The 25,097-nt window shown below is 47.3% G+C and overlaps 1 protein-coding gene across 1 annotated transcript; it reads right to left on the bottom strand.

Annotated features, from left to right (window-relative positions):
* Window positions 1-5,054: 5,054 nt before the first annotated feature.
* Window positions 5,055-11,920, bottom strand: CLDN16 (claudin 16). Its single transcript, XM_041467973.1, has 5 exons — window positions 11,804-11,920; window positions 7,161-7,263; window positions 6,754-6,918; window positions 5,517-5,708; window positions 5,055-5,194 (listed from the first exon to the last, which is right to left on the bottom strand). Exons 1-5 carry the CDS (start codon window positions 11,915-11,917, stop codon window positions 5,055-5,057), a joined length of 714 nt encoding a protein of 237 aa, XP_041323907.1. The 5' UTR covers window positions 11,918-11,920.
* Between the last annotated feature and the right edge of the window lie 13,177 nt (window positions 11,921-25,097).

Raw genomic sequence — 25,097 nt, 5'->3', positions numbered from 1 at the left:
CAAACAGCTCTAGAAAAAAGCAGAAAACACTAGAAGGCAGTTGTGTTTCTGGGGGAAATTGTCATCAGCAAGACTTGTGGGGGGAAATGGGAATGGTGCAGAGGAGCCAAGTGCTTGGTGACCAAGCAAAAGACAAAGGGAACGTGGTGAGGCACACGGCTGGACGTTCACGTCTGCAGATTAAGAGATGAATAATAAAGTCATAAGGCGGCTCTCAGGCAAAATAGAGCAAAACCAGAGGTAGCTGAGCCATAACAGGGCATCAGTTTGGAATGCCAGGAGGGCTGGACATGAAAGATGGGAAAATAATTTATATGCTCATTTTTTTTTTTTTTTAATTGTCATCTAAAATTCTGCATTTTGGGCTGAAGACTTCTGTGCAAGAAGGATGAGGACAGGGCTGGGGACAGATGCCCGTTCTCTTTGGGTCACTAGATGGCACAATTCTGGCTCTTTTCTTCCTTGCTCAAAGGCATTTTACAGCAGGAACCCAGCAACTACAGGGAGAAAATAGTTCTTGCTGCCGTAACGGCGGCTGGACTGAGAATTTCAGTCATTAATCACTTGCTCACAATATTTAACAGATGCAGAAGAGCAAACTGTGGGGGTCCAGCCCCAGCTGAGAGAGAAAACCTTGCATTCTTGGTGGAATTTTACTTTTCTCTCCTGGAAAGTTTAGGAAATGACTCTAAGTAGGTGTGTCTGAGCTGAGACAAAGTCTTCAGCTGCTGAAGATGCATTGCTGCAGGTGTGCACTGGGGTCTGAGCTCTTTAGCTACCAGCAAAGGTCTAGGCAGCCTCCAAAATCAATCCTCCATGCCCAAGGGCTGGTCCTATTTGTGCTGCTGCCTTTTGTGTGTCCTTGCAGGAGAGCAGTGATTCCTTCACAGGAGTCAAAGCAGGTCACTCGGCAAAACACCTCCTGAGCAAAACCTGGATGCGGGTTAGAGACACAGCCCTCAAAGGCAATCGTGTTTATTATATCCCACTGATGTTACAGCATGTAAGAAAAACACAGTTCTGCACTGCAGCTCCTGTCTACTGGAAATAATTGTTCAGATCCACTGAATTCACACCAAAATCACATGGCAATGTCTGTGAAAAGGCAGGAAATCCATATCCTGGGAACACTGATGCAGCTGCAGGAGGAGATAGCTTAGTTCACAAGGTCACAGTAAGAGTGAGCACTAATTACAGCTGGAGATGTTAAAAGCCCTCATGAGCAAGGCTGATCGAAGCAGGGAGAGGACCAGATGCTGCCGGCAGAAAAGGACAGCAATTGCAGGTGTCATCTTTTTAATGTCCCTCACTTGCCTGTGTCAAAATGGGAAATCAATAGTTATCTGTAAGGCATGGAATCAACTTAGCAAAGATCTTACCTAAACACTTTACTGTTTTCCATAACCTGCAACCAGCCCTGGCAGAGTGCACAGAGATGTCAGGGGAGAGGACAACCGGGAGCCTCAGTTCAAGGAAGCAGCCTGGGGCAGGCACACAGGCAGGAAAAGTGCTACTCCCAGCTCTCAGCTAAATCCCTGACTCTCCCTATGCCCTGGGAAATGAAGACACAAGTGCCCAAACATAGAAAAATGTCCCTTGTAAGCTAGTGAAAATATGGAGGAACCTAAAAAGCTGTTGGAACTGATGGATTAAATGTTGGGCCTCAGCTCAGCTGGAAATTGCAATTGAGCAAAAAGACTTGGTAAGCCATCAATGGGCATCAGGAGGGGAAAATCAGTCTATTGTCATCCTAGTGAGCTGCTGCTGAATGGAATGCAGGTAGGTATTAAGGAAATACCTTAACAACTGAGCTCACCTGATACATCTTTAGCCTTAGGGACTGGTTGTGATTTTGAAAGAATAAATAAGTCCTGTTTACTTTCTGGGAGGTTTCTTGCTAATGAATATATAATTAAACTAGAACAGATCTGCATTGTGACCTGATAATGAGCTAATGAGGAGTGAATCCTGCAGTCATGAAACCAGTGTCAGTATTAAATCAAACAGGGATTAACAATTAAATATTAACAGCTGATCAAAACATCAGCTAGACTGTCAGCAGAATTTGAATAATGAAGCAATGCAGTACTGGACTGGTGACAAAACATTAACCTAGCAAAACTAAGAGTTGCTGTGACCTTTTCCTGGCCCTCTTGTGCAGGAGATAGGTCCTCAAAGTCTACCATAGAGTTTGACTAGAATAGAAGTATGATTAAGGAATCAGATACTGAAGAAGAGAGTCTCACAAGTGTTGATGCAACATTCTTGATATGCAAAGACTATTTGTATATAAATTCTTTGTGTGTGAAGTATATTTCAGGAAGATGAGTTAAGGTAGTATTTGTGCTCTATTTGTATATCCCAAGGAGGAACCCAGGGCTGGAGGGGCCAAAGAAACTAATCCTTAATATTCACCCCTGATCAGGGCATAGACCTTCAGTGCCCACTGAGCCACTGCTTGGTGTGACCCACATGTTGTAAGCCACAAAACAGCTCCCACCACCTTAAAACAAACTGAAGACCATTTAAGACAAAGGCCCAGAATTCTCCTCAATCACTGAACAGGAGAAAACAGTGATCTGAGATTTGTAATTACACCTGCATTTCTTCTCTGCTAAACAAGAAATAAATCTTCATGGCCAGAAATAACCTTTGTGCTCAGAAAAAGCTATGGAAAGCAGCAGCAAGAGGCTGGCAGGCATCCCTGAGTGTGTGTGGGGAGGGACAATGTGCTGGCTGCATCAGCTGGGGAGTTTTTGATTCAGAGTTGATGGTGTCTTTGCTGGGTACCTCCTCCCCAGGAGCATCTCTGAGCTGGGTGAGCCAGGCTGAGGCTGCCTGCAGCATCTCTCCTCCCTCGGGGAGGCTGAGGGAGCATTTGCCTCTCTGGGCAGGAGAGGGGATGTGGGCAGTGGAGCAGTGACTGAACACAGCTCTGCCTCTGGGGTATGTTCACCCTCCATCTCCTTCCCACTGTGTCTCTGAAGGAGCAGGGCAGCTGGGACACAGGCCAGGAAGCAGATCCAAAAGTGTTCCCAGATTTTCCCTGCCCTGGCAGAGAATATCAGCAGTGTCAGCTCTCCTGCCCCAAAGACCCACAGAAAACACATTTCTGATGGGGCTGTAAAAAAGTGTTTTTTTTTTAAAAAAAGAAACAACCACCAAGCTCTGAATGCAGTTTCCTGCAGTAACAGACAAAAATTCCTGTCACCTCCAGATCTCTTTGTGCATTCTTGGTACAATCTGTGAATTCAGCACATCGCTCATAACTCTTGTACTCGTTGTCTCTCAGGACCTTGTAAAAAAGCCTCCATCACCCCTCCTACTGTGTTTACATCTGTTTGATATAGCTCATCTGTTGGCAGTAACCTGCTCTCGGTTTGGCTGACATAAACGTCTGCCAGCCCAAGCAGCACGAACTCTGCAGGCACGAGCTCTGCAGGCACGAGCCTCCCTTGCCTGGGCAGCAGAGCTGCCACCAGGGCTCTTGCTGAGCTGGTTGTGCTGTGCTCTGAGCCCTGTGGAGCTGCCTGGGCCCTCAGCAGAGCCATATGGACCTGCTGTTGTCCTGTCTGCTCCAGGCCCTGGGTGCTTCTTGCTTGGAGCCATGTCAGGGCTGGGTTGTGTTTGGGCTTTGCTCAGCTCTGTGCTGCAGCACAAGGTGCTGCTTCCAGGGTAACCCAGCAGAGGACTCAGCCCTTGTTTTCCATCATAGGAGTTATCAGAAGTGCTGCTTGGGATACAGCTCACTCCAACCTCAGCCAGCCCATCTGCCTCTGGCCCACATAACATAAAGTTTCACTTCATACTGTCTGGGAGAAGGAAATCCAGCCTCCCCCCCAAGCAGTCCATGGAGGAAGCCTACCTATGGTAGTGCTTCAGCTCCCACAGCTGTGCACACCCAGCTGAGACTCCAGCTTTGTTTCTCCACTGCCCCATAGCAGGTAAATCTCTGTGCTGGGAGAATTTTCTCAACCCTCAGTGGCTGTGATATGGTGTGGTGCCCATGGTCAGAAAGGACTGAATTTGGACAGTTCCTACCAACCCTAAGAAAACTCTGTTGCAGCTTCTCTCTCTGTTACAGGCATGAAAATATGTTCACATCCATCCTTAGGGAACATGTTAAGCCATACAGGGGTTTTCCTCCCCCACCCTAGTGAAGACCTGGCTGATGCCCTAACCTCATCCAGCCTATGGCAGCCTGGATTGCAGCCAGGGACAGCAGTCCTGAACTAGGTTTAAATACCTTTTGATGGAAAGGGACAATAGATTTTAGTATCATTTATCCTAGCTTCTAGTTAATGTTATTGTAATGCACAAGTTCAGATTTGGATCTTCACTCACTTTGCCCAAGCAATGTTTTTATTAAGCAGAATGAAGCTGGCAATTTCCAGATTTCGCTGAGTTTAGTAGTATACCTTTTAACACTGACTGAGAAGGACTGTATTTTTCAGGGAAGAATGCACCTGCATTTACAATCTTTTCTCAGTGCAGACTCATGGACCAAAGAGAAGGTCACATATTTAACACAGCTCTTATCTCTTGAAAAGCTCCCCAGCTGCCTGTAAGAGGGCCAGACCGCCCTACTGAGTGCACAGGGTCCAGATGTTGGTCAGGCAGTCAGTCCCTCCCTTGGCCAGGATTTTCTCCTTTGTACACTCTGTTGGCACATTGCCAGCCATGGAACAGATCCATCTTGCAGTTTGGGGGTCTTCATGCAGAATACTGGGTTCTGATTCAGGAATGGCTGATTTATCTCACTTCCACCAATAGCATTGAGACAAATGCTGAAAAGAGTTTGTGCTGGTTATTTCAGTCTGTGCTTATACAAGTGGTCTCAGCACTCAAGTCAAGAGGATTCCAGTAAGCAGGATTTTCTCAGAATTTACTTTCTTGGAGGAAAGGTATTTTGAAGCTCTCATAATGCAAATATCGTAGCATACAGTAGATCCTTGAAATTCAACTGCATCTGTATCATAACCACAAGAGCTTGAGTCTCTGTGCAATCCACTACAAATTAAAGCAGAGCTCTTTCTGGAGCACTTACCTCCTCCTCACACCCTTGTGTCCACCGCATACATTTTGGAGGTGGCTGTTTGTGAGGATGGCAAATGCATGTTTGTTACAACACTCGCAGCTGAGGAATAGCCTTTCCTCAAGGAGTAGGCAGAATGGAATCTTCCAGAACTGGTCTCTGTGAGGCACAGGGAGAGAAATAGGAACTGCTAATGAGTGCTCGGTGACTTTCAGCTGCAAAGTTTCATTATTCAGGGAAAGCAGCACTCCATGATGTTATATAATAACAACACAATTTATGTCACCCTGGCACCTCAGCTCCCACATGAAGACCTTGATGTGCTTTCTAGAGCTGCCTAAGACTATTCCCATTTTACAGCTGAAAATATCACCACTGGAGATAGCAACCATGCCAAAGGACTTTCCCCACCCTGTGCACCTGTAGCACGCCCTGAGCAACGGCTCTGTCCCTGAGCTGTGCCTCAGCCGTGCTTCCTCACCTCTGAAGAGATACATGCAGCAGGTGAGCAGGGACCCAGACAAGAAGCAGCCGAGTGACCCCGCCATGCCAAGCCAGCAGGACCAACCAAACTTGTACTGGATGCCCAGGAACACGTTGTGGAAGAGCAGAGAGGAGCGCTCCACGTAGACATCCACGGCGTACCACACGGAGCCCGTGATGCCAGGCAGACCTGCAGAGAGGTGCCACACTCAGAACCATGGGGGAGCAGATCTAAAGCTGTAGCTGCTGTCTGCTGGGGCAGACTTCAGGGTGGGAAGACCTTCTTGGGATGACAGGTTTTGGTCCCCTTCCATGCTCTGTCTTTGGTGGATTCACCCTGGCTCCTGCTGGTATCCTGTGCTGCCAGGCAGAGGCTGCACCTCTTGGCTTGGCACTCTCACACATTTCCAGCACACTGGCAGCACTCAGGTTTCTACAGCAAAAGGCAAGAAGCTCCTTCCCTCCCAGCTGCTTGTAAAATTGTCTCCAGAATTCAATTTTCTGATCTGTTTTGATTTTCAGAACTTTGATGATGCTTTTCAGACAAACTTTGAGAAGTGAATTGGAAGATGTTTAAAAGAGCCTCTCGACATGTTTTGCATGTGCTCCCAGTGGCTGGGGTGAGTTATTAAATCTGCTTAGACTGAAGAAGAGGTAGCTGCATGATATTGGCATAAAGTCAAATTATATTATTTGGTACCTAGTTGGCTATTTATTTTTGTGTTTAAAATTCTCCTACTGGCTGTAACAGCAAAGCACCTCAGCCAGTTGGGTATTTATCACCTAGAAGGGACAGACATGTTATTATCCTTTTATTAGAGATCAGCTGCAGACATTTTGGGCTAAGTGACTTGCCCAAGGTCACACAATCTGTGGCAGAGCCAGGAACCAAACCAAGATGCCAGGACTTTCTAGTCTTCCAGCAATTGGTCTAGAGACCTACAGCAAGGTCTCTTTGCTCTATGAACGACTTCAACTGTTCCACAGTGAAATAGCAATAAATGGAAGTCAGTCAACTCAAAGCCAACTCACCTGGTCAAAACATGAACTGAAAGCAGATAAACTGAACTACATGTTTGAGGCAGGTGGTGAACAGAAGAAGCTGCATTACACAAATAAATTAAATGAAGACCCTTCCTCCTTCAGAAAATCACCAGCCAAAATAAAAGAAGGCTTTTAGCTTCCCCACTTTGCTAAAGGGTGTCCTACAGAATGGGGACACAGTGGGGAAATACCTGCAAGGAGCAACATAATCCCAGACACCAGGCAGATGCGCAGCTTGATGAGCGGCTCATCAGGAAGGAATTTCACACAATCCAGTCCCAGGACCAGGAAGAGAAATCCAAATCCTGACAGGAGGTCTGCTGTAATCATCATGGCTCGGGTCAGCACCAGTTTCACTGCAGGACAAAAGCAGATCATTCCAGTGCACAAGGAATGGAAATGTGGGCAGCTTATGGGGTCAGATCCCACAGGAATATTTTTTTTCTGGTGTTCAGCTTTTTTCAGCTTACCTTGGGAGTAACACCTGACTGAGAAAAGAAACATGCCTCTAATTATCTGTCACTGAGTAGAACAGATACTCTTAGTCTACATTCAAGTGTTCCCACCACTTGCAGAAACATCTCTGACTCTTACATACCGGAATGCTCGGCGTAGATGGAGTCGTACTCATCACAAGTTTGGATCCCATCAAAAACGTTTGTGACACATTCCCACCACAGGCCACGGCATTTTGTACTCACCTGTGGATTGAGAGGACAAAAAAGACCATAGGTTAAAATATCCACCAACGCAGCAGGTGACTGTCTTAGCCCTTCAGTAGAAATCCTGGTCCAGTTACAATGATGGTAAACCAGAGTGTTTAGCTTGAAGAGAAAAAGCAGAAGCATGGAGGAAAAGGACAATGTTTTCTACATCCCTACTAATGTTTTTACATTAGAGCAAAATAATTCAGACTAGACATTAGGAAAAAAACCCTTGCCTACTAGTAAGGATAAAAATTTTTGAGGAAATTTCTGGGAGGAGCTGGGGGGTGGCTGACCAGAAAGATCTAAGAGCAGGTTTGCTCACTCATTGCCAAACTCTTGTCTAGGCTGAGCTGGGTAGGGCCACGGACCAGACAACCCGAGATTTTGCTGCCTGTGCTCCCCTTCCTTACACCGTCCTCCTGACAGAGGAGGGGCAGCTCAGAGAGTGGGAGAGGAGAGAAGAGGAGTCTGGATGCGAGCCCCTCTGCAGACACCTGGGGAGGGCTGCCCCCAGATGACTCAGCTGTAAACACTGGCTGGAGAACCAGAGGCAGCCGGTGCTGATCCCGGCCCTGGGACCACGCGTGCCCAAGCCACAGTCATCACTGAGACATCCAGACTGGGGCAGAGCAGCATCGTGGTTAATCGTCTCCGCTGTCCTCGAGCCGTAGATACCATTCCCAGCCCAGGCTTCCATAAATCACTTTAATACGGGAGGCGTTTCCATTACCAATGCAAATATGGCAACAAGCACCTTTAAATTATTCCTGGTATTGCTCATACGAGGAGCAGAGTTAATGTCGGTGCAGCTTTGGACTCCAGCCTGCCCACTTCTGCCAGCGACACCCGCTGCAGTTAATGGAAAGAGAAACTTCCAGCAGATGAGTTTCACGCAGGGGAAGGGGACCAGGCTTGCTTGGATGATGCAATAAATTCATTTTTCTTGCACTGTGTAAATCACAAAGCAGATAATAACATATCTTGGACACATAATAAAGTCTTATTCAGGATGTACTGAGGTCTGTAGCCAACTGTAATATTTTCTCCACAACACAATGTCTGAGCCAAGCTGCACACCGCCTCTGTGATACTGCTGTCTGGATCAAAGGTGAGGAAAAATGACTCGCTACTTCAGACTGGCAGAAGACATACTATTTGTATTTGAATGAAAATAATCTACATGTTTTGTTTCATGAAGATGAGAAGTGCTTAATGTTTCTGAGAATTTCAGAGCATATTTAATGAAAAATGTGATGAAAAATGAGAAGCAGTGATGGAAGAAACTAATTTCATTGATTCTGTGCTTTTCAAGAGAACAGAGTTTTGTAAAACAATTTGCCATGTTTACATTCAATGTATTTTTACCATGGCACTCTTAATGCAGTTGCAGGTCCTCTTCTGTCTTAATTCACCACTGTTCAGGCTGTGCTTGAAAGTAGCATATTTTTATTAAATTACATTTTGTTCCACTTGTGTTTATATAATTTCTCTTTCCTCCCAAACCACCATAGGCTTATTAATACTACTCTGCATTCAGCTAATCATGTCACTTACTTCCTCACTTGCTGATATTATTACTGTTTTTTAAATCTTACAAGCAGCATCTATATCTAAATTATTTATAAGGAGACTAACAGGATTCCAGGCTTTGTCACCCTCCAAGCAAAACAGAGGTTTTAAGCACAACAGTTATGGTCTAGCTTGTGAAATAACCTCCTTCCCAGACTAACAAAAGCTTGTTTAATGCTTCCCGTTTCTTGGGATATTTCAGTTGTCACTACTCCTACTACAGCCAGCATGGGCAAAGCGGGAGGCAGCCCATTTCTACACAGCCTGTGTGCAGCCAGGGATAATAGTCCTATTGCCTGGTGCAGGAGGGATAGGAACAGGTGTCACTGTGGGGACCTGTGGCTGCCCTGAGCTGCTGCTGAGCTATTCTGGTTTCTGCTGCCAAGGGCCAACACGTGCTCCCCTCTGCTTTGTGCACTGTTGATCCTCCTGGTTGTTAATCTGCTCCCAAGCCACCCTTGAGCATATTCCCTTGTGCTGACAGCACAGACCTTCAGGCACACGGGAACTGGCTGCTGTAAGGGGGACAGGGGTCAGGGCATGGGGCACCATGTGGGGACATGGATTTCCTCATCCCATGGCTGGACTTCTGCACCATGTTGGTAGCACTAATTCCCCATCACCCCTCTCCCCCTATAGCAGGTTTGCTCCAGCTTCCTTGGTCCCAGCTGAGGACTCCCAGAGCAGCCAAACATCACAGCCATGCTCCTCATCCCCCACTCCGATTGCGAAACACATTGCCACGACCTGCTTTCCCTAACACAAGTATGCATGTAAAACATGAACTGCATAATGACTGTAATATAGATAATTATATCCTATTCATAATGTATAATTAATATTAAAATAATTCTCATACAGAAAAAAAAGGAAAATTACAGAACACACACTCTCCTTCTGGGGAAAGCGGAGAAGACAAACATGTAAGCGATGTTAGTCACAGTGTTGTACCGCACTCTGAGAAGGTGCCAGCAGACAATGATTACAAGCCCAGCTTGAGAGTAAAACAGGCAGCATTTAACAGTAGTGGCGGTATTTATAATCCACCTGCAACAGGGAGGGACTGTCTACACAATACAGCACTCGTTGAGAAGCAGATTATGGGCTTTTTCCACTACAAATTACCGCAAAAATTGACCCAGCCCTGTCTTGATGCTTCACAGGGAGTCACTAACTTAAACACCTTTCTGTAACCTGTTGTTTCTCAAGGGAGGTGAGGGGCTGTAAAAGCTGAGTCAGGGCCCCTGCAGCCTCTCTGGAGGTGGCTGCTCCCCGGCCTCTTCTTCCTGGGATGCTCCTCTCCAGTGGGACCACAGTGAGGGCTTCATCCTCCCCAGCTGCGGGGGGCCAGGGTCAAAGCCAAGCAACCAGCCAAGATCCAGCAGCTGCGGAAGGATGGAGCTCCCTTCTCCTGGAGCCAAAGTTGCCTAACTTACCCTTTTTCCAGCTGAAAACAGGAATCATTGCGGACTGTAGCCTTTCTGGCCGTGGACATTCCCCTGTTTAGAGAGGCAGTGAGTCATTAGGGTCATTAAGATCAGTGGTCAGGTATTAAGGCTGGGGGCGTTTTACTCCATTATTTAGTATTCACACTCAGAGCCGGAATGTGAGAACAGAGGTTTCTAATGACCAAGCTGGGTGTTAATGGAGCACTTCGGACAGCCCATCGCAGGTGTGCCTTTGCGCCAGGAAGACAAGGTTACACAGCCTCAGGGTAATGGACCAGCTCTTTACTGGACTCACTTTGCTCAGGAGCTGGGCTTCTCTCATCTGGTTTTCCCCACAACTGGACTCCCTTGGCTCTTCCGAGTATACTGATATACCTTCATCTGAGTACTTCCTGATAGGAATCTGAAATATCTCCCAAATGAAGAGTCACATCCCATCCAGCATCACTCGGTGCACTCTTTGTCCTGAAAAGAGGCTCACTGAGCAGACACGCTGACCACCAGGAACTGCAGTGCCTTGGATCATCATCTCAGCACTTACATCCACCTTTCAGGGTTTCTCACAGTCAGAGTGTCAGGATTTCATGTGGCATAGAGGGGGAAAAAATGTTTTTCTCGTAATTAGTTTTAGCCTTCTTTCCTTGGATAATTCACCTCTTCACGTGCTGCAGCTAAATGCTGCATTGCAATCACTGGGTGCAGAGGAGCTCATGGTTTCATATGCTGGATAGTAGATAGAAAGTTTCCTCCTGATACATTCAGACAAACTTTCTGTCCTGGAAGGTGTTTCACTTTCACTACCTAAACGATCCAATTTGCCAGACAGCAGATTCCTACACTGTGGACCTGCAGCTTAAATGTACAGAAATGAATGGCTGTGCTGGGAAGAAAATTTTAAATATGCAGTACTGAGTGCTGGAGAAACAGTGATGATTTTGGACCTGGAGTCTTTGGGGCACACCTTGAATGTAAGCAGCAATCTGCTCCCTTGTTTGCAATTACCTTTTGCCAATACCTTTCTCTAACATGAGAGTGCTACTGTCCATATGAGTTCCAGGACATATTGAGTCCCCATGCTCCCCTTAAATTTCTGGTAGCCCTGTAGCTCAATGGCTGGTCAGAAAAAGATTTGAAGAGCACAGTTGTACATGCTGGATGTCTCCACCAAGAAGACTGAACTACAGAACTAGAAACATATTCAAAATATCCAAGCAGATTGGAGGTACAGGATAACTCTTCTCAAGTTCATGCACATTTAAAACTAGAGCCTGTAGATCTTTCCTGAACTTACTAAGTAAGAGCACAGTCTGGATAAAAAAAAGTCTGGCAAAGAGAATTTCACAAAATGCCACTTTTCTCCTGCTCTTGCCACAGTAATTATTTTCATTCTCATCCACTTTCATCCAGCACAACAGGGAGAAAGAGCATGAGAGTGAAGTGGAGCAATGATACCAGGAACAAACTCTCTCTAGCACACATTGGATTTGGTGATCAGGCTCTCCTCATCCCAGTCTTACCTCCAGAGAGTCATCAGCATTCACCATCCAGCAGTCTGTCCAGGTAGATATTATCAAAAACGCAGCAGAGAAAAAGGCAAAAAAGAAGCCCACATATTGGAGGAAAAACTTCATGCCAGCAGGTGCTCAGCACATCCAGGGGAGTGCGAACAACAGCGCCCAGCCTTGCTCCTAAAGCTAGGGTAGAGACAGTGTCAGTGTCCCAGATGCCCAGCAGCGCCCATGAAGAGCAGGACCTCCTCTCTGGTGCAGGTGCCATCTGGTAGTGATGGCTGCGGGGCAGTGCTCACCTGCCAGGGTCAGGAGGAGGGTGAGAGCGCCCACGGGAGCTGCTGCAGCCAATCCGCCCTGCACCGCTACACCTCCTGTCATGCCTGACTGAAGAGAAACGGGGCTGTGCAGAAGGGACATGCAGCCCTGGGCTGCCAGGGGAGGCAGGTATCATGGAAGGTTTTGTCAAAATAGGGATTAGAAAAAAGAATCAAAAATTGTTCTCCAGGGCAGAAGTCTTGAGCCTTGCTGAGGGACACAGAGAGGAGCTCTTATGTGCACACACACATTTATTCCTGTTCAATAGTTTATGCCTTAGCAGGGAGCAATTATTAAGTGTCTTGGTGTAGATCCCAGGCCCCTTGGTTGTTACCCTGTTGGTCTCTGGTGCAGTGATGATCTAGTTCAATGCAGAAATGTCACCAGGGAGGAAAAGGAAAAGGCAGCAGTCATGGGCCTTCAGAACCAACATCCACCCCCATCCCAGATGCAGAACTCTATATTCTGAATTTAAGTCAAAACTTGATACCCCTCATGCCCTAGGCCTCAATTTGTTCATGGCATGAGTACAACTCCCATGTGGAAATCTTGAAGTTTTCAGACTAGTGCCAGTCTGGAGGATTTCAGTTGGTTGGAATTTCCCTGCTTGCTTACTCTGACTGCAAATTTCTGTTTTCCTGCTGAACTCCACAGGTGAGCAGGGGTCACACAGGCTGCCAGAGGTAGAAGGCTGGGGACTCTGTAAGAGGCTTCTCAATATCTCCTCTCGTGCAGTGCTGAGAAACCCATCAGGGCACCCTTCAGGAAAACCAAAGGGGAGTGGGACTAGAAATTCCTCCCACCCCAAAGGCACAAAAGTACAGAAACCATCGCATCCTCAATGATCATTGATTTTGAATTTCAAGAGAAGCAGTAACAGGCTGAAGACCTGCCTTGAATGGGCAAATATTCAACACAGGGCAGAGGAGCAGCTTCTTGCTGTGCGTACAGCTTTGCTTCCAGCTGCTTGCCCAGGCTGGCGGTGTCTGTCATCTGAGCTGTCACCTCCAGATGGAGCCAAGTGGCACCTTTACAGCACTGCTCAAAGCTTCTGCTTCTCCGGGATTCCCCTTCAAATACCACAGCAATGAGAAGTTTATTCTTACAATAGATAACCCGTATAATTCCAATCATAGCCTCATAAGGCGGTTTTGCTGACAGAGATCACAACTTTTACCCTCGATGTCAGGCTCACTCCACTCCTCAGAGGTCACCCTGTGGAACAGGTCCTCAGCACATGCTTTGAGAGGCTGAAGTGGAGAACAAAATTCCCAGGGTATGCAGGAGGCTCTGCTGCTTCAGCTTTCTGCTTTCTGTTTCCTAATTCCAATTGTAGAAGCTGACAAGTGAGGAACTTTTTTTCTTCCATCTTTCCCAGATGCAAGTCTTGATGTGGTTATGTGGATATGATGCTTTCTGCTGAGTTTTCTGGTATCCAAATGTCTGGATAAGTCAAAGAAACCTTCATGATTTTTGCTTCATGGCTTTCTGTGTTGTGTTTTCAACAGTTCTGACCCATGGGGACATGGCAGTGGCCACACAGGTCCCATAAAGAATCACGACTTTCATTAGCACATATATGTATACAGATTACATTTGTCTGATACAGGTACTAAAAATAGACATCAGCTTCTTATACTTGTTCTGAGTTCATTAACCTCTGTATGCACCCATTTTTAAAAAGCATCCTAGTCAGTTGTTATTACTGGCAACTCAGAAAAAGTGGTGTGGTGAGCTAGAATAGGCTTGAAAAATCTGAGACAGCCTTCCCACAATCAGCATTAAGTCCTTATCAGTGTCAGGACCAGAGTTTAACAGCAACAGAGCCTGGATTAACCAGGAAATGTATTATAGCCATATGAAATATATTATGGCCATTGCCTTCTCCTTCTGTCCTGTACCCAAATGCAAGCCACTTTCAGAGAGGATAAGCCAAGTGGAAAGAAAGGGGACATTTTCTCTTATTTGGTGCATGGTGGAAGTGTGTCAATACAAGCATGACAGAGGTGGAAAGTGAAAATCTTCCATGCTAATAGCCAGAGAGGTGTTTGTAGGCTTTTGTGCTGGGCACATTGTACTCTGTTCTTCCAGCCCATCCCAAGAAATGCCCATGGATGTCAGACCAAGAGGCAAACTCCACCAAGGGGTGGAAGCAGCATGTGAGGCACCAGCGCTGCCTGTGCTTCACTCCATCTCCCCACAGCTGTTATTGTAGTCCTGGTGATGTCTTGTTTATTTTCCGCATGCCCAGCAATATGTTACTGTCCCAGCTCCTTCCACCTCCCTGTGCTCACCTTCCCTGCAGGGCAGGGCAGGTGAGTGACCCTTCCTAGAGCAGGATGCCAGTGCTTCCCTGGCCATGAGTCACTGGGGGCAGGAAGTGGCTCCAGCCATTTGCATCTAGCTTGGGGCTCTGGAGCATCCTGGCCTGGACAGCAGCAGGTCAGGACCCTTCCGTTTTCCCTGGTGTAAGGCTGCTCCAGAGTGTGCAGCACCATGAAGATGGTTCGTGGCTTTTCACCTGCTGGAGAGACCAATCCAATGTCTGGTCCTTCTTTAGGTCTGTGTCTTCAAACACACCCATAGAATCTGCTGTAGTTACTAGAAAGAATACAATATTCTTTATTTAGTAGAAAATGGCAAGGTACATGTTTAATATTCTTTATTTAGAACAAGTCAACATCTTCTTGAAGCAAAGTGTAGCAGTTTCTCATCATGGTCTGCTTTCCTAACTTGCATGACAGATGTCCCCTCAGCTTCAGAAAACAGCTCTCCCAAAATATCCTCCCACGATGTCTTTGTATAGCCCGAAACCTGGCTGACATGACTCAGAGTAGCTTTCCAATGAATTTGTAGGCTGTACTACATGTGCTAACTGTGCTTTGACACTAATAAAAGCATTAGGGTATCCTAATATTTGATTGTCAGAGCTTGGCCTTGTCAGGCTCTTGCTCTGTGTGGTATTGATGCAGCAGAACTTTGCTAATGTAAGAGTTTTATCACCTTGACTACACTCAGTCCCAGCTCAGGGACAAATGCACCATGGGACAATTGCTTTTATTACTCATTAACACAAGGTGGTCTGTGCTCTCCGTTACAGCCAAGCTATTTATGTTAGAGAAAGAGAAACTACTGCCACTCTTGGGAGGTGGTTGTCACCAGTCTACTGACAAAACCATTTTTGCAGCAACACCCCACTGAGGTTGCAGCCCAGTGAGCACAGAAGGGTGCTGTTCCGCCTTCACTTCCTCAGTGTCTAATATGCAGTGTAGCAGAGGGCCTGGAGCAAGAAGGAAGTGGTGATGCTGTGCGTTGGTGCATGGAACACAGACCTCTCTGCACACACGCAAGCAGCCCATGATGTGACTCCTGTTCAGGGCCAGGAGCTTGTCCAGCAGGAAGGGCTGAGGAGTCAGAGGTGATGGAGAACTTTGGAAGGGGTTTCTCTAAGAGCTCTTCTGCTCCTTGGGCTTGTCTGCCCAACCCTTCCCACTCCTCCCTCCTGGTTGTACCGCCTCCCTTTTCCTGCTTCACACACCACCATCCATGGCCTCAAAGTGTGTTCAGCTCCAGAGCAGTGCTCCTGGGATGTGAGATGTGTACACAAATTACAGAGCAGTGTGTAATGTACCCCTTCAGCCACGCTCATACAGCCACAAAACCTTGGGATTTAGCTTGGCTTTAGCTCAGTAACCCCAAGCAAAATAGTAAGACTTCTGAGCAGCCTATGATTTTTCAAGCAGGCAATATACAGGATTAAAGGAAAACAGGAAAGGAAAGGCATGTTCTGGTGAATGAGAGCTTAAAGGATTGGTAAGTAAAAACTGTGTTTGTATGTGTGTGTGTGTGTCTGCATATTATACACACAGATATGATGCTTGCACACACTCATTTAAAACAGCTTTTTCAGGCACTACAAAGCAATAAATGCTAAAACAAGCATTTTCATTACAGTCTTTTCAGGTTCTCAAAGTACCATGTTCTCCTCAGTACAATAAATTTATTATGGCTGCCTATGAAACCCCACTCCTGAGAATCACATAATCTCAATGATGTATGACTAACCCCACTTCAGAGCTGGGGAAAACGCGGCCCTGACTAAGTGTCTTTAGATCGAGAGCGAGGAGTCCTGCTCCTCTTTAGCACTGGGGCAGGACTCCCTGCCTGGGCGTGGGAAGATCCCTATCAGTGAAAACGTGTGTGACCACTCGGCTTTCCTGGGAGCCGCCAGAGAATACGCGCTGCCCGTCACTGCATACCAGCTCCACGCAGGTGTGTTTTGGTAGAGGAGCTGGGTAGAGGATCAGACACACCTTTTCTCGGCATGTCACAAGTTCCAGTCCACAGCCCTCGTCCCCAGGCACCTCGGGGGTTGTTGATGCCCTGCCACGTCCCTGCGGCGTCATCCTCATCCGAGCGTGCCTTTCCCAGCATGAGCCTGAACTTTCCCGTGCGCTGATACCAGGGTGATTAAACGCAAGTGTAGCACAGCCTCTGTGCCGCTACTAGCAATCGTGCAGGAAGGGGAGGGAGAGCAGCGTGGGCATTCAGCACTCTCCAGAGTACCAGAGAAAAGCAAGGAGAAAGGTGCCGCGGTGGAAGGGGTCTGTGTCGTGCCCGTGCTCGGGCGGCTCCTCAGGGACACCTTGGCAGGGGAGGGGCCGTAGGTGCGCTTGGCCCTGCAGGGCTCTCCTGGCTGGAATCCAGCCCCCCCTGTGACTCACTTCACAGGAAACATCCGCTTCAGACCTCCGTGCCTCTCGCTGATACTCACCAACCTGCTTATCAGAATGACGAAAGACCCTCTAGGAGACTCATCGAGAAAGGGATGAAAGTAACTACGGGGTTAGAAATGCAGTTTGGTAACAGGATGTTTGGTCTGCTATAAAAAGCCCAAGAGGACAAGAGCTGAGGCTCGGAGAGAACAGTTGCTGCTGTGATTCACAGACCGTGAACACAGGAGAGTTTTGAGATCTGGTTAGATGAGTGGGGGCCAGGTTTGGGTGCAAGATCTGTAAGGAGTTTTCCGGCAGAACTCTGGGGCTGTGATTCTCTTAAAATCAGTGTCTGCCCACTTGCCTGCCATCTGTCCCTACCGACACACTCACTGTCCTCTCTCCTCCACATCGGAGTCTGTGCACTAAGAAAAGAAAGCACAGCATGTCCTTTCCCTCTTTCTTTCACCGGCCCCCGTTCTGCCCTGGTGGTCCTGGTTCATGTAGGGCCCAGTTTCTGTCCTTCATGAAGATGTGTTGTTCCTCACCCACGCTCTCCCAAAGGAGATCATCCCTCCCCTCTTTTCAGGCTTAAAGCTTCATTTGCACCTTCTTTGTCAACAGCACAGGGCGTGGGCTCACGGAGCGCTCCCGAAACGCCCGTTGGCAAAGCCTCTGTGTACATCGGGCTTAAGGGAGAGTTTCAGCAGCAGGGACACAGCTGTGAGAGAAACACCCCCAGCCTCTGACCTCCAGCCAGATAACTGGGGTTTTAAACTCCCTCCAGGCATTGAAATATGACCTTGGGTTTCCAATGTGCTCTCCCAGTCCTAGCGATAAAGGGTGTGTTGGAAAGTCCAGGGAAGAAACTCCTTCCCTCTTCCTCTGCCAACACACAGTTCTGCTTTCAGTGCAGATGAGTCTTGCACCTCGCCAAGGCTTTTCAAGAGTTTCATTTCCTTGCAGGCATTAGATTAACTGGCTACATTTAAATACTCTCTAAGTGTTTCACTCTGCTCCCCACTGAAAAATCCAACTACATGTGTCATGGCAGGGGCTACTGAGTTCTTCAGAAATACCTGGCTTTGATTTGGTGTCTTAAAGAGGACTGACCACATTGAATGTCAATACTTACAAATCCCATCCTTCTGCTCCTCTCCATTTCCAGAGACAACTGCTTGTTGGAAGATGGTTGTACAGGGCCAGCATACCTCTGAGGATGCTGAGCAGTTGTTAACTGTTTCTGGCATGTCATGAGATTTCCTACAGCACAGTAATCTGTGCATCTTGAATTTTTCCAGTGTCCAAGGACACCACAAATAGGTTTGGTCTTATTGATCCCCAGAGGAATTCCTAGCAGCATGTGAAAGGGGCTAAGTTCAGCAACCTGAAAAAGACATGAAACTTCATTTCCTAATCTTTGCATTGCTCCTAACAGTCTGATCTAGAAATCTGGCAAGAATTTATGGCAGAGCCTTTCCAGGAAGGACACTGGGTCACTTTATCTTCCCAGCACTAATTATCTGACATGTAATAAGGGCTTAGGAAAAGGGCACAGGTTGTGGTCCAGGCACAAAAAGGTGAGACAAAGCCATACCCTGAGATGAGAATCTTTGAGTAATTTCTGAAGTGCTGAGTACAGCTTGGGCTTTTCCTTGGTGTGAAGGTTTCCCCCAAAACCAGATTCACAGGTACTTGATCTTGATGGCTCGCTTGGTCAGTGGTTGGGCAATGTAAATGGTGGTAACTCTGACTTCACAGAGGTAACTCTGTGTTCAGGACTGTCTGAACAGCAGCTCCTGCAGAGAACCTCAGATGTAGTCATTAGGCATCTTTTCTCCTCCCCATCTCTTTGTAATATCATTCCAATGCCTCCTTCCTCCCTTCATCTGATTTCAGCAAGAACAACCTGAGGTTATTCCAAAGAGGAAAAATTTTCAGTGGTGATTCTGAAGGTGATCAGATTCTTGCCAGTCTCAGGAAGTTAATTCCATAACTAGGGCATCAAGTTCATAAATGAGCATGTGCACCATCCATCACTGAGTCCCTGCTGGACACTTGGTGAGATTTGGGTAGAAAAGTGATTCTTGCTATAAATTATCTTGGAGGATCATGACCAAGACGTTGGAAGCATCAGGAACACAATGAGAGCAAACAGGATGGGTAGATGGCAAGAAGAAGGTCTTTACAGAGCCCATCTCCTGGAAATGCACGTAGAAAACTCCTCCACGGATGGTACCGGGGATGATTTTTATCTTGTCAGGACCTTTGTGCACATCTCTCATGGCACTGAGCATGACACTCACATACACATGGATCTGCCTCACCCTCAGTCAGCCTGGGTCTCACTTACTCTCTTTGTTTCCCCTCTCCTGCTCTGGGACTGTGACACCAGGAACTGCTGTGCTCCACGTGTTCCTAGTGGCACATGATGGGGAAAGTGGCCACACTTTGTGGCTGACCCTTCTGACAGGCCACACTTTCCATCTGCCACATCACTGCTGAACCTCTTCCCCAGATGCCTCACCACACCTGTCCCAACATGACACCATGATTAGTTTCATACATTTTGAAAATCACATTTCATGTTGATATGATGAAAAACTACCCTCTATCTACAACATTTAGCTCCCTGCTTTTCCCACCATTACCTCTCTAGTACTATGAAACTCATTGTTTCCAGGAATTTGATTGTGTCTGACTTTTGTTTTCCATCTGGCCTCTGGTACAGAATGTCCAGTGAAAGAACAATACTAAAATAGAAAAATTGAAAACAAAATAAATCCTAACACACAGGTCAAATCTATTGGCCTCCAAGGGTTGGTTTTCGTGCCATGGAATCTCTATCAGAGCTTCCAGTATTGCTTTGGGAAAAAACACATGAGCAGGCAAGTGCAGGACCACCTTTATTCCTCAGCAACTCACTGCCTTGCACAGGCAAGCCCTGAAAGCTGAGAGCTGTGGGTAGTGGCACACAAAGTACAGCTTTACACATGCCAAAACCACTTACAGATGAGAAAGATTCCGGTGTTTTTGGGGCATTCTGAGGCAGTCTCGGGCCCTGTAGTCATTTGTTGGTTGCCGATTCAGAAGAGAAGAAAAAACAAAGGTAACAGGTGAAAACTGAGAAGCCCGGGAGGAGACACAATTCCTTTCAGAGCCCTCACTAGAGAGAGGTTTGGAGGAGAAGTCAGGAGTTCAGCCAGCCTCACACAACTTCAGTGTGTTACATATAAACACATTTTAGCTACAGCCAGATGAAATCCATCATGTGAAGAGTGGAATTAAACTACTCCCAAAACTGTAACCTTATTACAACTGGTGGGAAAATATGAATGTTTGAATGACTGCAAGAAGAGAGTTGATTATTAGCTTGGTTTATCTCCAGCTGATTAGGAATTCCAGGTCATGCTGCTGACCAAACATAGATTGGTTTATGCTGTTTCTGTCCCCAATATTTGAGAATGAATAATTACTACAGCCTATTTAAAATAATATTTTCAGAATATATTCCCTGTGTATAATCAGTATCAAATAAATCCTATCAGTCCCTCCAATGGAAGCTGCCACCATTGACCACAAATTTCAATACCAAGGAGGAAATCTGAGCTTTGCTCTTGGAAATGATGGTTTCAATTCATCTGTGTAGGTAAAAGCTCTGGTTTTGGTGCTGTTCACTGCTGTGTGGTTTATGGGCAATGGAAGTCATTTGAAGGAAGTCTTCTCCAACAACTGTTTTGTAAAACTTTTTACTGAATGGCAGCCCTGCAGGAGTGAGCAGCAGATGAAGGGTTAAGCTTTCCTTGTGCTGTTGCCCTCTCCAGCCTGCAAGCTGTGATCTTTGACTGCTTCAGCTGCCACCAAATACAGTCTGCCCCTCACTGCAGCCCAGGCTGGACACAATCCTGACTAATCCCTGGGAACATTCGCAGAGGTCTTAGATCCTCCTGACATCTGGGCAAAGACATCTGGGCGCTGCCTGCAAAACAGAGCTTGGAGCTAAGGTTCAGCAGGGGTGTTTCTCCTGGATGGATGGAGGAGTAAGTGGGAGAGAGAGAAGAAAAAGTAGCCTGCAGATAAACAACAAAGTCTTTTTAAGGTTTTTCTAGACAATGTAAACCTGAGCTAAACACATGTGGTCCTCCTACCAGTCTGCCCTTTTCCTCCAGAACCTTGGGGACTTCAAATGAAAAAGCAAGTCACAGGGTTCAAAAGAAACAAGGTGTTGCTCTTTCCTGTGAAGTACAGAGTAAATCTGCAAAACTCCTTCCTGCAGAATGCTGCAAGTGCCAGAAGTTTAAAAAAACAAACAGCTGAGTTTATGGAGGGAAAATCGAGTGAACAAAATTAAAGTTAAAAGTACTGGCACTGGCTCAAGATTTATTCAGACATGGATCAGGGCATGCTATAATGCATTTTGGGGAAGGGTCACTGTTCTTGCATTATTTCCTGGTTTTACAACCAGCTGCCACCAGAAACATGGGCTGGAGTGCTGTTGTCTGGCCATTCCCATTTTCTGGTCCAGTTGTGAAGCTTGTGCCTTCACTCTGAAAACAGAGTAATGCAGCGTGCCTGCTCTGCACACCTGCTGCTCTGCGCACCTGCCCATACTTATAATAACTTGCAATCAGATGTTTGCCCTTATACATGAGTTTTAGCTCAAGGATGAATTCAGGGGAGTCTGGGGGCAAGCTTTAGTGTATGCAAGGACAGAGAATCACACGTGAACCCGTGCTTCCCAAACACAGGCACGCACAGTGAGACCTTCCCCGAGAAATGTGTGAGAGAAGAGGAAACCAGGCTGCTCACCTGCAAGTCCTGGCAAGCGTTGAAGCTTGTTTTTGCCAGAAAAGGAAACAGGTATCGTTTACTACCCACAGAGCTGAGATCTCTGCTGAGTACAGCGCTGAGGCTGCTCTCTGACTCACACCCCCAAGGGAGTGACATGACCAAGGTGTTGAGCATTTGGCCGGTGGCAGGGCTGTGGCACACGAGGGCAATCTCGCTGAACAATTAGAGGAGTCTCTCTACCTGCAGACAGAAACATCCCAGTTTGATTTCACAGACTGTCGGTACACACGCCTCTTCTCACTTGGTCATGCTATTGTGAAGGACAAAAATCCAACTTGCATGTTTATTTAAGAGCAGGCCAATCACTGGGGACTGTCACTAGGGGAATACCTTTAGCCTAAAGAATACAGAGGAGATTGCAACATCTTGGATAAACCCAGGTCTTTCAGCTGAGATTAATGATCTGAAGGAATGGTATTTCCCAAAAGTCAGGTATAAAAACGAGGTGAAAATAGAGTGAAAACTCTTTGGGAGTTCCAACGGGGAAAAAAACCAGAAAAACAAAAGAACCTCAGGCAGAGGAGGAAAGACAAGATTATGGAGTAAAAGGTTTTATTTTGCCCATTGAAGCAGAGCAGAAAATCATCCAAGAAAAGAAATCAGATATTTCATGACTCAAAGAAAGGAAGGAAGTTCAGAAGAGGAGACTAGGTGCTCTTAGGGATACTGTAAAATCCACTGCAAATTCCAAAGCACTGAGAACATTGATGAGTGGTGAAGGGGAAAAGTGGAGTTTCAGTGTTTATCTTGCTATGCAAATTCCTTGTGATGATTCCACAGAAATAGTTTCTGGGTTTTGAAATCTTTCATGAAACACAAATAAAAACTATCAAATTATCCCTAGAAAGCAAAATACAAATTGGGTGTTCGTGAGGCTGGCACTGTGCATGAGGGGACTATGTAAACTCTGTGTACGGATTGTCAGGGATGTTCAGTGGTCAAAGAAGCACTGACAACTTGTGCTGCAGCCTGTGAGGGCTGCAGGAGCTCTGAAAGCACATGGATATGTGTCCTTTCACTGGCTTTATTTGACCCAAGGCCATTCTGTCACCCAGTAGCACTGCCCAGTGCAGCACCATCAGGGACAGAGGAGCAATGGGATGGCTGCCCCTCAGGCACACAGCATCCATCTCCAGGCAGGTGTAGGCTGCAATCCTACAGTAATCCTCACAGAATATTGCTATCCCCAGTCGAAGTTCCATGTTCTTCTGGAAGGGGAAGACACTGAGCACAAATGCTGTCCTACGGTATGAGCAAGCAGTCAGACTCACACTACAGACAATTTTGGCACAAACTGTCCCCAGGGTGCCACCAGGATAAATTCTAGGTTAAGTCCTGAGCCAAATTTTCCCAAGGACAGAGTGGCCATGAATTTCAGTCCATCCAAGAGCTAGCAGCGTGGTCAGAGTGCTACAACATGCATCACATGCTGGTTGCATGCACTTCCCCAAGATCAGTCCTGATGTGCCTCCCAGTACCAGTGCAATCAGATCACTGGTACCCAGGACTCCTTGTACTTTCCTAGAAGGTGCAGTGTAAAGTCCAAGACCTTCCCATCCCTCCTTCTGTTCCCACTTCTGACTGCTCAGAGCCTCTAGGAAAAGAATCTAAACCTTCTAAAGGTGTCTTGGTAACTTTTAACCCTGTCCAGAGCTGACCTGGCACTGCAGGAGTCAGTGAGGAGCTGCCAGTCTGGGGTGGGGGCTGACAGGAGGGCCAGGAAAGAGGTGAGTCAGTTCAGTGCTCTGAAGCACCAGGAACCCTGCACATTCCTTTGCAGATGGACACTGTGGGACTGAAATGACTCCAGATGTCAAAGATCAATCCAGACCTGCTCTCCTCAGGTTCACATAAGTTTCTGCCCTCCCTCTTTACCAGGCAAGCCAGCACCATGCTGGTTTCCCTGCTCCCTGCATCAGAGTTCTTTATGAATACACAGATAAATGCAGCTACTTTGTTATCTCTGCATTGCCAAAGAAAACTTTGCTGCTTTCTTCTTCTTTCTTCTTCTTTATACTTCCCCAGAAGTATAAAATTGTGGTCTACAGAGACACAGGAAAACACCATTTATTCACATGAAGAATTACAGTTCTCTAATCCTTCAAAACTGAAAAAAGACATAACTGGAAAAGTTTGCTACCAGGCAGCTGGGGTGGATTTCATCACACCAGCACTGCTGCCTGGACACTGGAGACCTGCAGCCACAAGTATTTTCAGGGCAAAGCAGCTTTGCTTTGTCTCTGGCCGGTGGAGCAAGATTGCAGTGGCTTTTCTCCCCTTTGACCCCCCCTGGCATTGCACAGCACAGGTCAGGTAATCACGAGTCTGTTTGTTTGTCTGTTTGCAAATCTCAGGAAGCAGCTCCAGCAAAATCTCCTAAGTCATCAGAATGCAGCAAAACACGGTGTCAAAACAATGCAACCCCATCCCTACCTCCAGCAGGACCTTTATCAGGAATTATCACCTGTTTATCTCAGAGTTTGGGATTACAGCAGGTCCAGGCTGAAGGACCCCTCCGTCCAGCCTGTGGTGAGGGCGGGCAGCACCACCCAGCCCATGCTGTGCCCTCTAAAGGAAACATCATTTCCTCACTTTGCCTGCTATGAGTCCAGATGCGTCAATATTCAAATATTCGTGCAGGAGAAAGGGAAACTACAGTAAATGGACAAACACACACCCAAGACAGAGGACACTCCTTCCTGGTCTGTAATCCCCTGGTTCAATAGACCCTAGCAAATCACTGAAGTGAAATTTCTCCCAGTAATGCAGAGGTGTACTGTCCTTATTAAAACGGTGGGTTCAAAAGTTTGGATTTGTTCGTGAATGATGAGTGTTTGCACAGCTGCCTCTCTGAAAGCCCTTCAAAATCAGAGCACTCATAATTCCCATGGCTGCTCTGCTGCCTCCTCTGTAGTGGTTATCCCATGTGTGCTGCACGTCCAGGAGCCAGGCAGCGAATGTGCCGGGGGGAAATGTGCCCCTGCCTTGCCTGGCGGCACTGAGGGGGCTGGGGCAGGGGGTCACACACACAGGGCAGGTGGAAATGGCACAGCCCTGTCCCCACTCCCCTGCCCACTGTGCTGGCTCCGGGAGGGATGGAGGCAGAGCCTCCATTTAAATTTACAGCTCCAGGGGGTGAAGGACAGCAGCGGGCTGCCAGTCCCAAGGAAGGCGAGCGGGGGTTCGCGGCCTCAGCACCCCCAGCTCGAGGAGGGGGCAGACCCACGGGCACAACCAGGCCACCCTTTCGAGGTGCCAACACATCCAGGGGTGCCAAGGCGGGAACAGAAGGGCTCATCCCTCGGCGGGGAGGGCGGTGCGGGGGGCTCCCCAGCCCTGAGGGAGGCTCGCCCCTCACTCCAGGCCGCGGCCGGGGCTGCGCGGCCCCCGCGGGGCGGGGCGGGGCCGGGGCGCGGCCG

Source organism: Pyrgilauda ruficollis, unplaced genomic scaffold (genome assembly GCF_017590135.1).
Source record: "Pyrgilauda ruficollis isolate IOZ18807 unplaced genomic scaffold, ASM1759013v1 scaffold21, whole genome shotgun sequence".
Taxonomy (NCBI): domain Eukaryota; kingdom Metazoa; phylum Chordata; class Aves; order Passeriformes; family Passeridae; genus Pyrgilauda; species Pyrgilauda ruficollis.
This window is presented reverse-complemented; position numbering and strand designations above follow the sequence as displayed.

What these genes read in the sequence shown, in the direction of transcription:
- CLDN16 (XM_041467973.1), bottom strand. Translation starts at nt 11,917, where the DNA reads ATGAAGTTTTTCCTCCAATATGTGGGCTTCTTTTTTGCCTTTTTCTCT. An exon ending in ATGCTGATGACTCTCTGGAG is followed by an intron (nt 7,264 to 11,803) that starts GTAAGACTGGGA and finishes CTCAATCCACAG; the next exon opens with GTGAGTACAAAATGCCGTGG. An exon ending in GATTATGTTGCTCCTTGCAG is followed by an intron (nt 5,709 to 6,753) that starts GTATTTCCCCAC and finishes ACCTCTCTGCAG; the next exon opens with GTCTGCCTGGCATCACGGGC.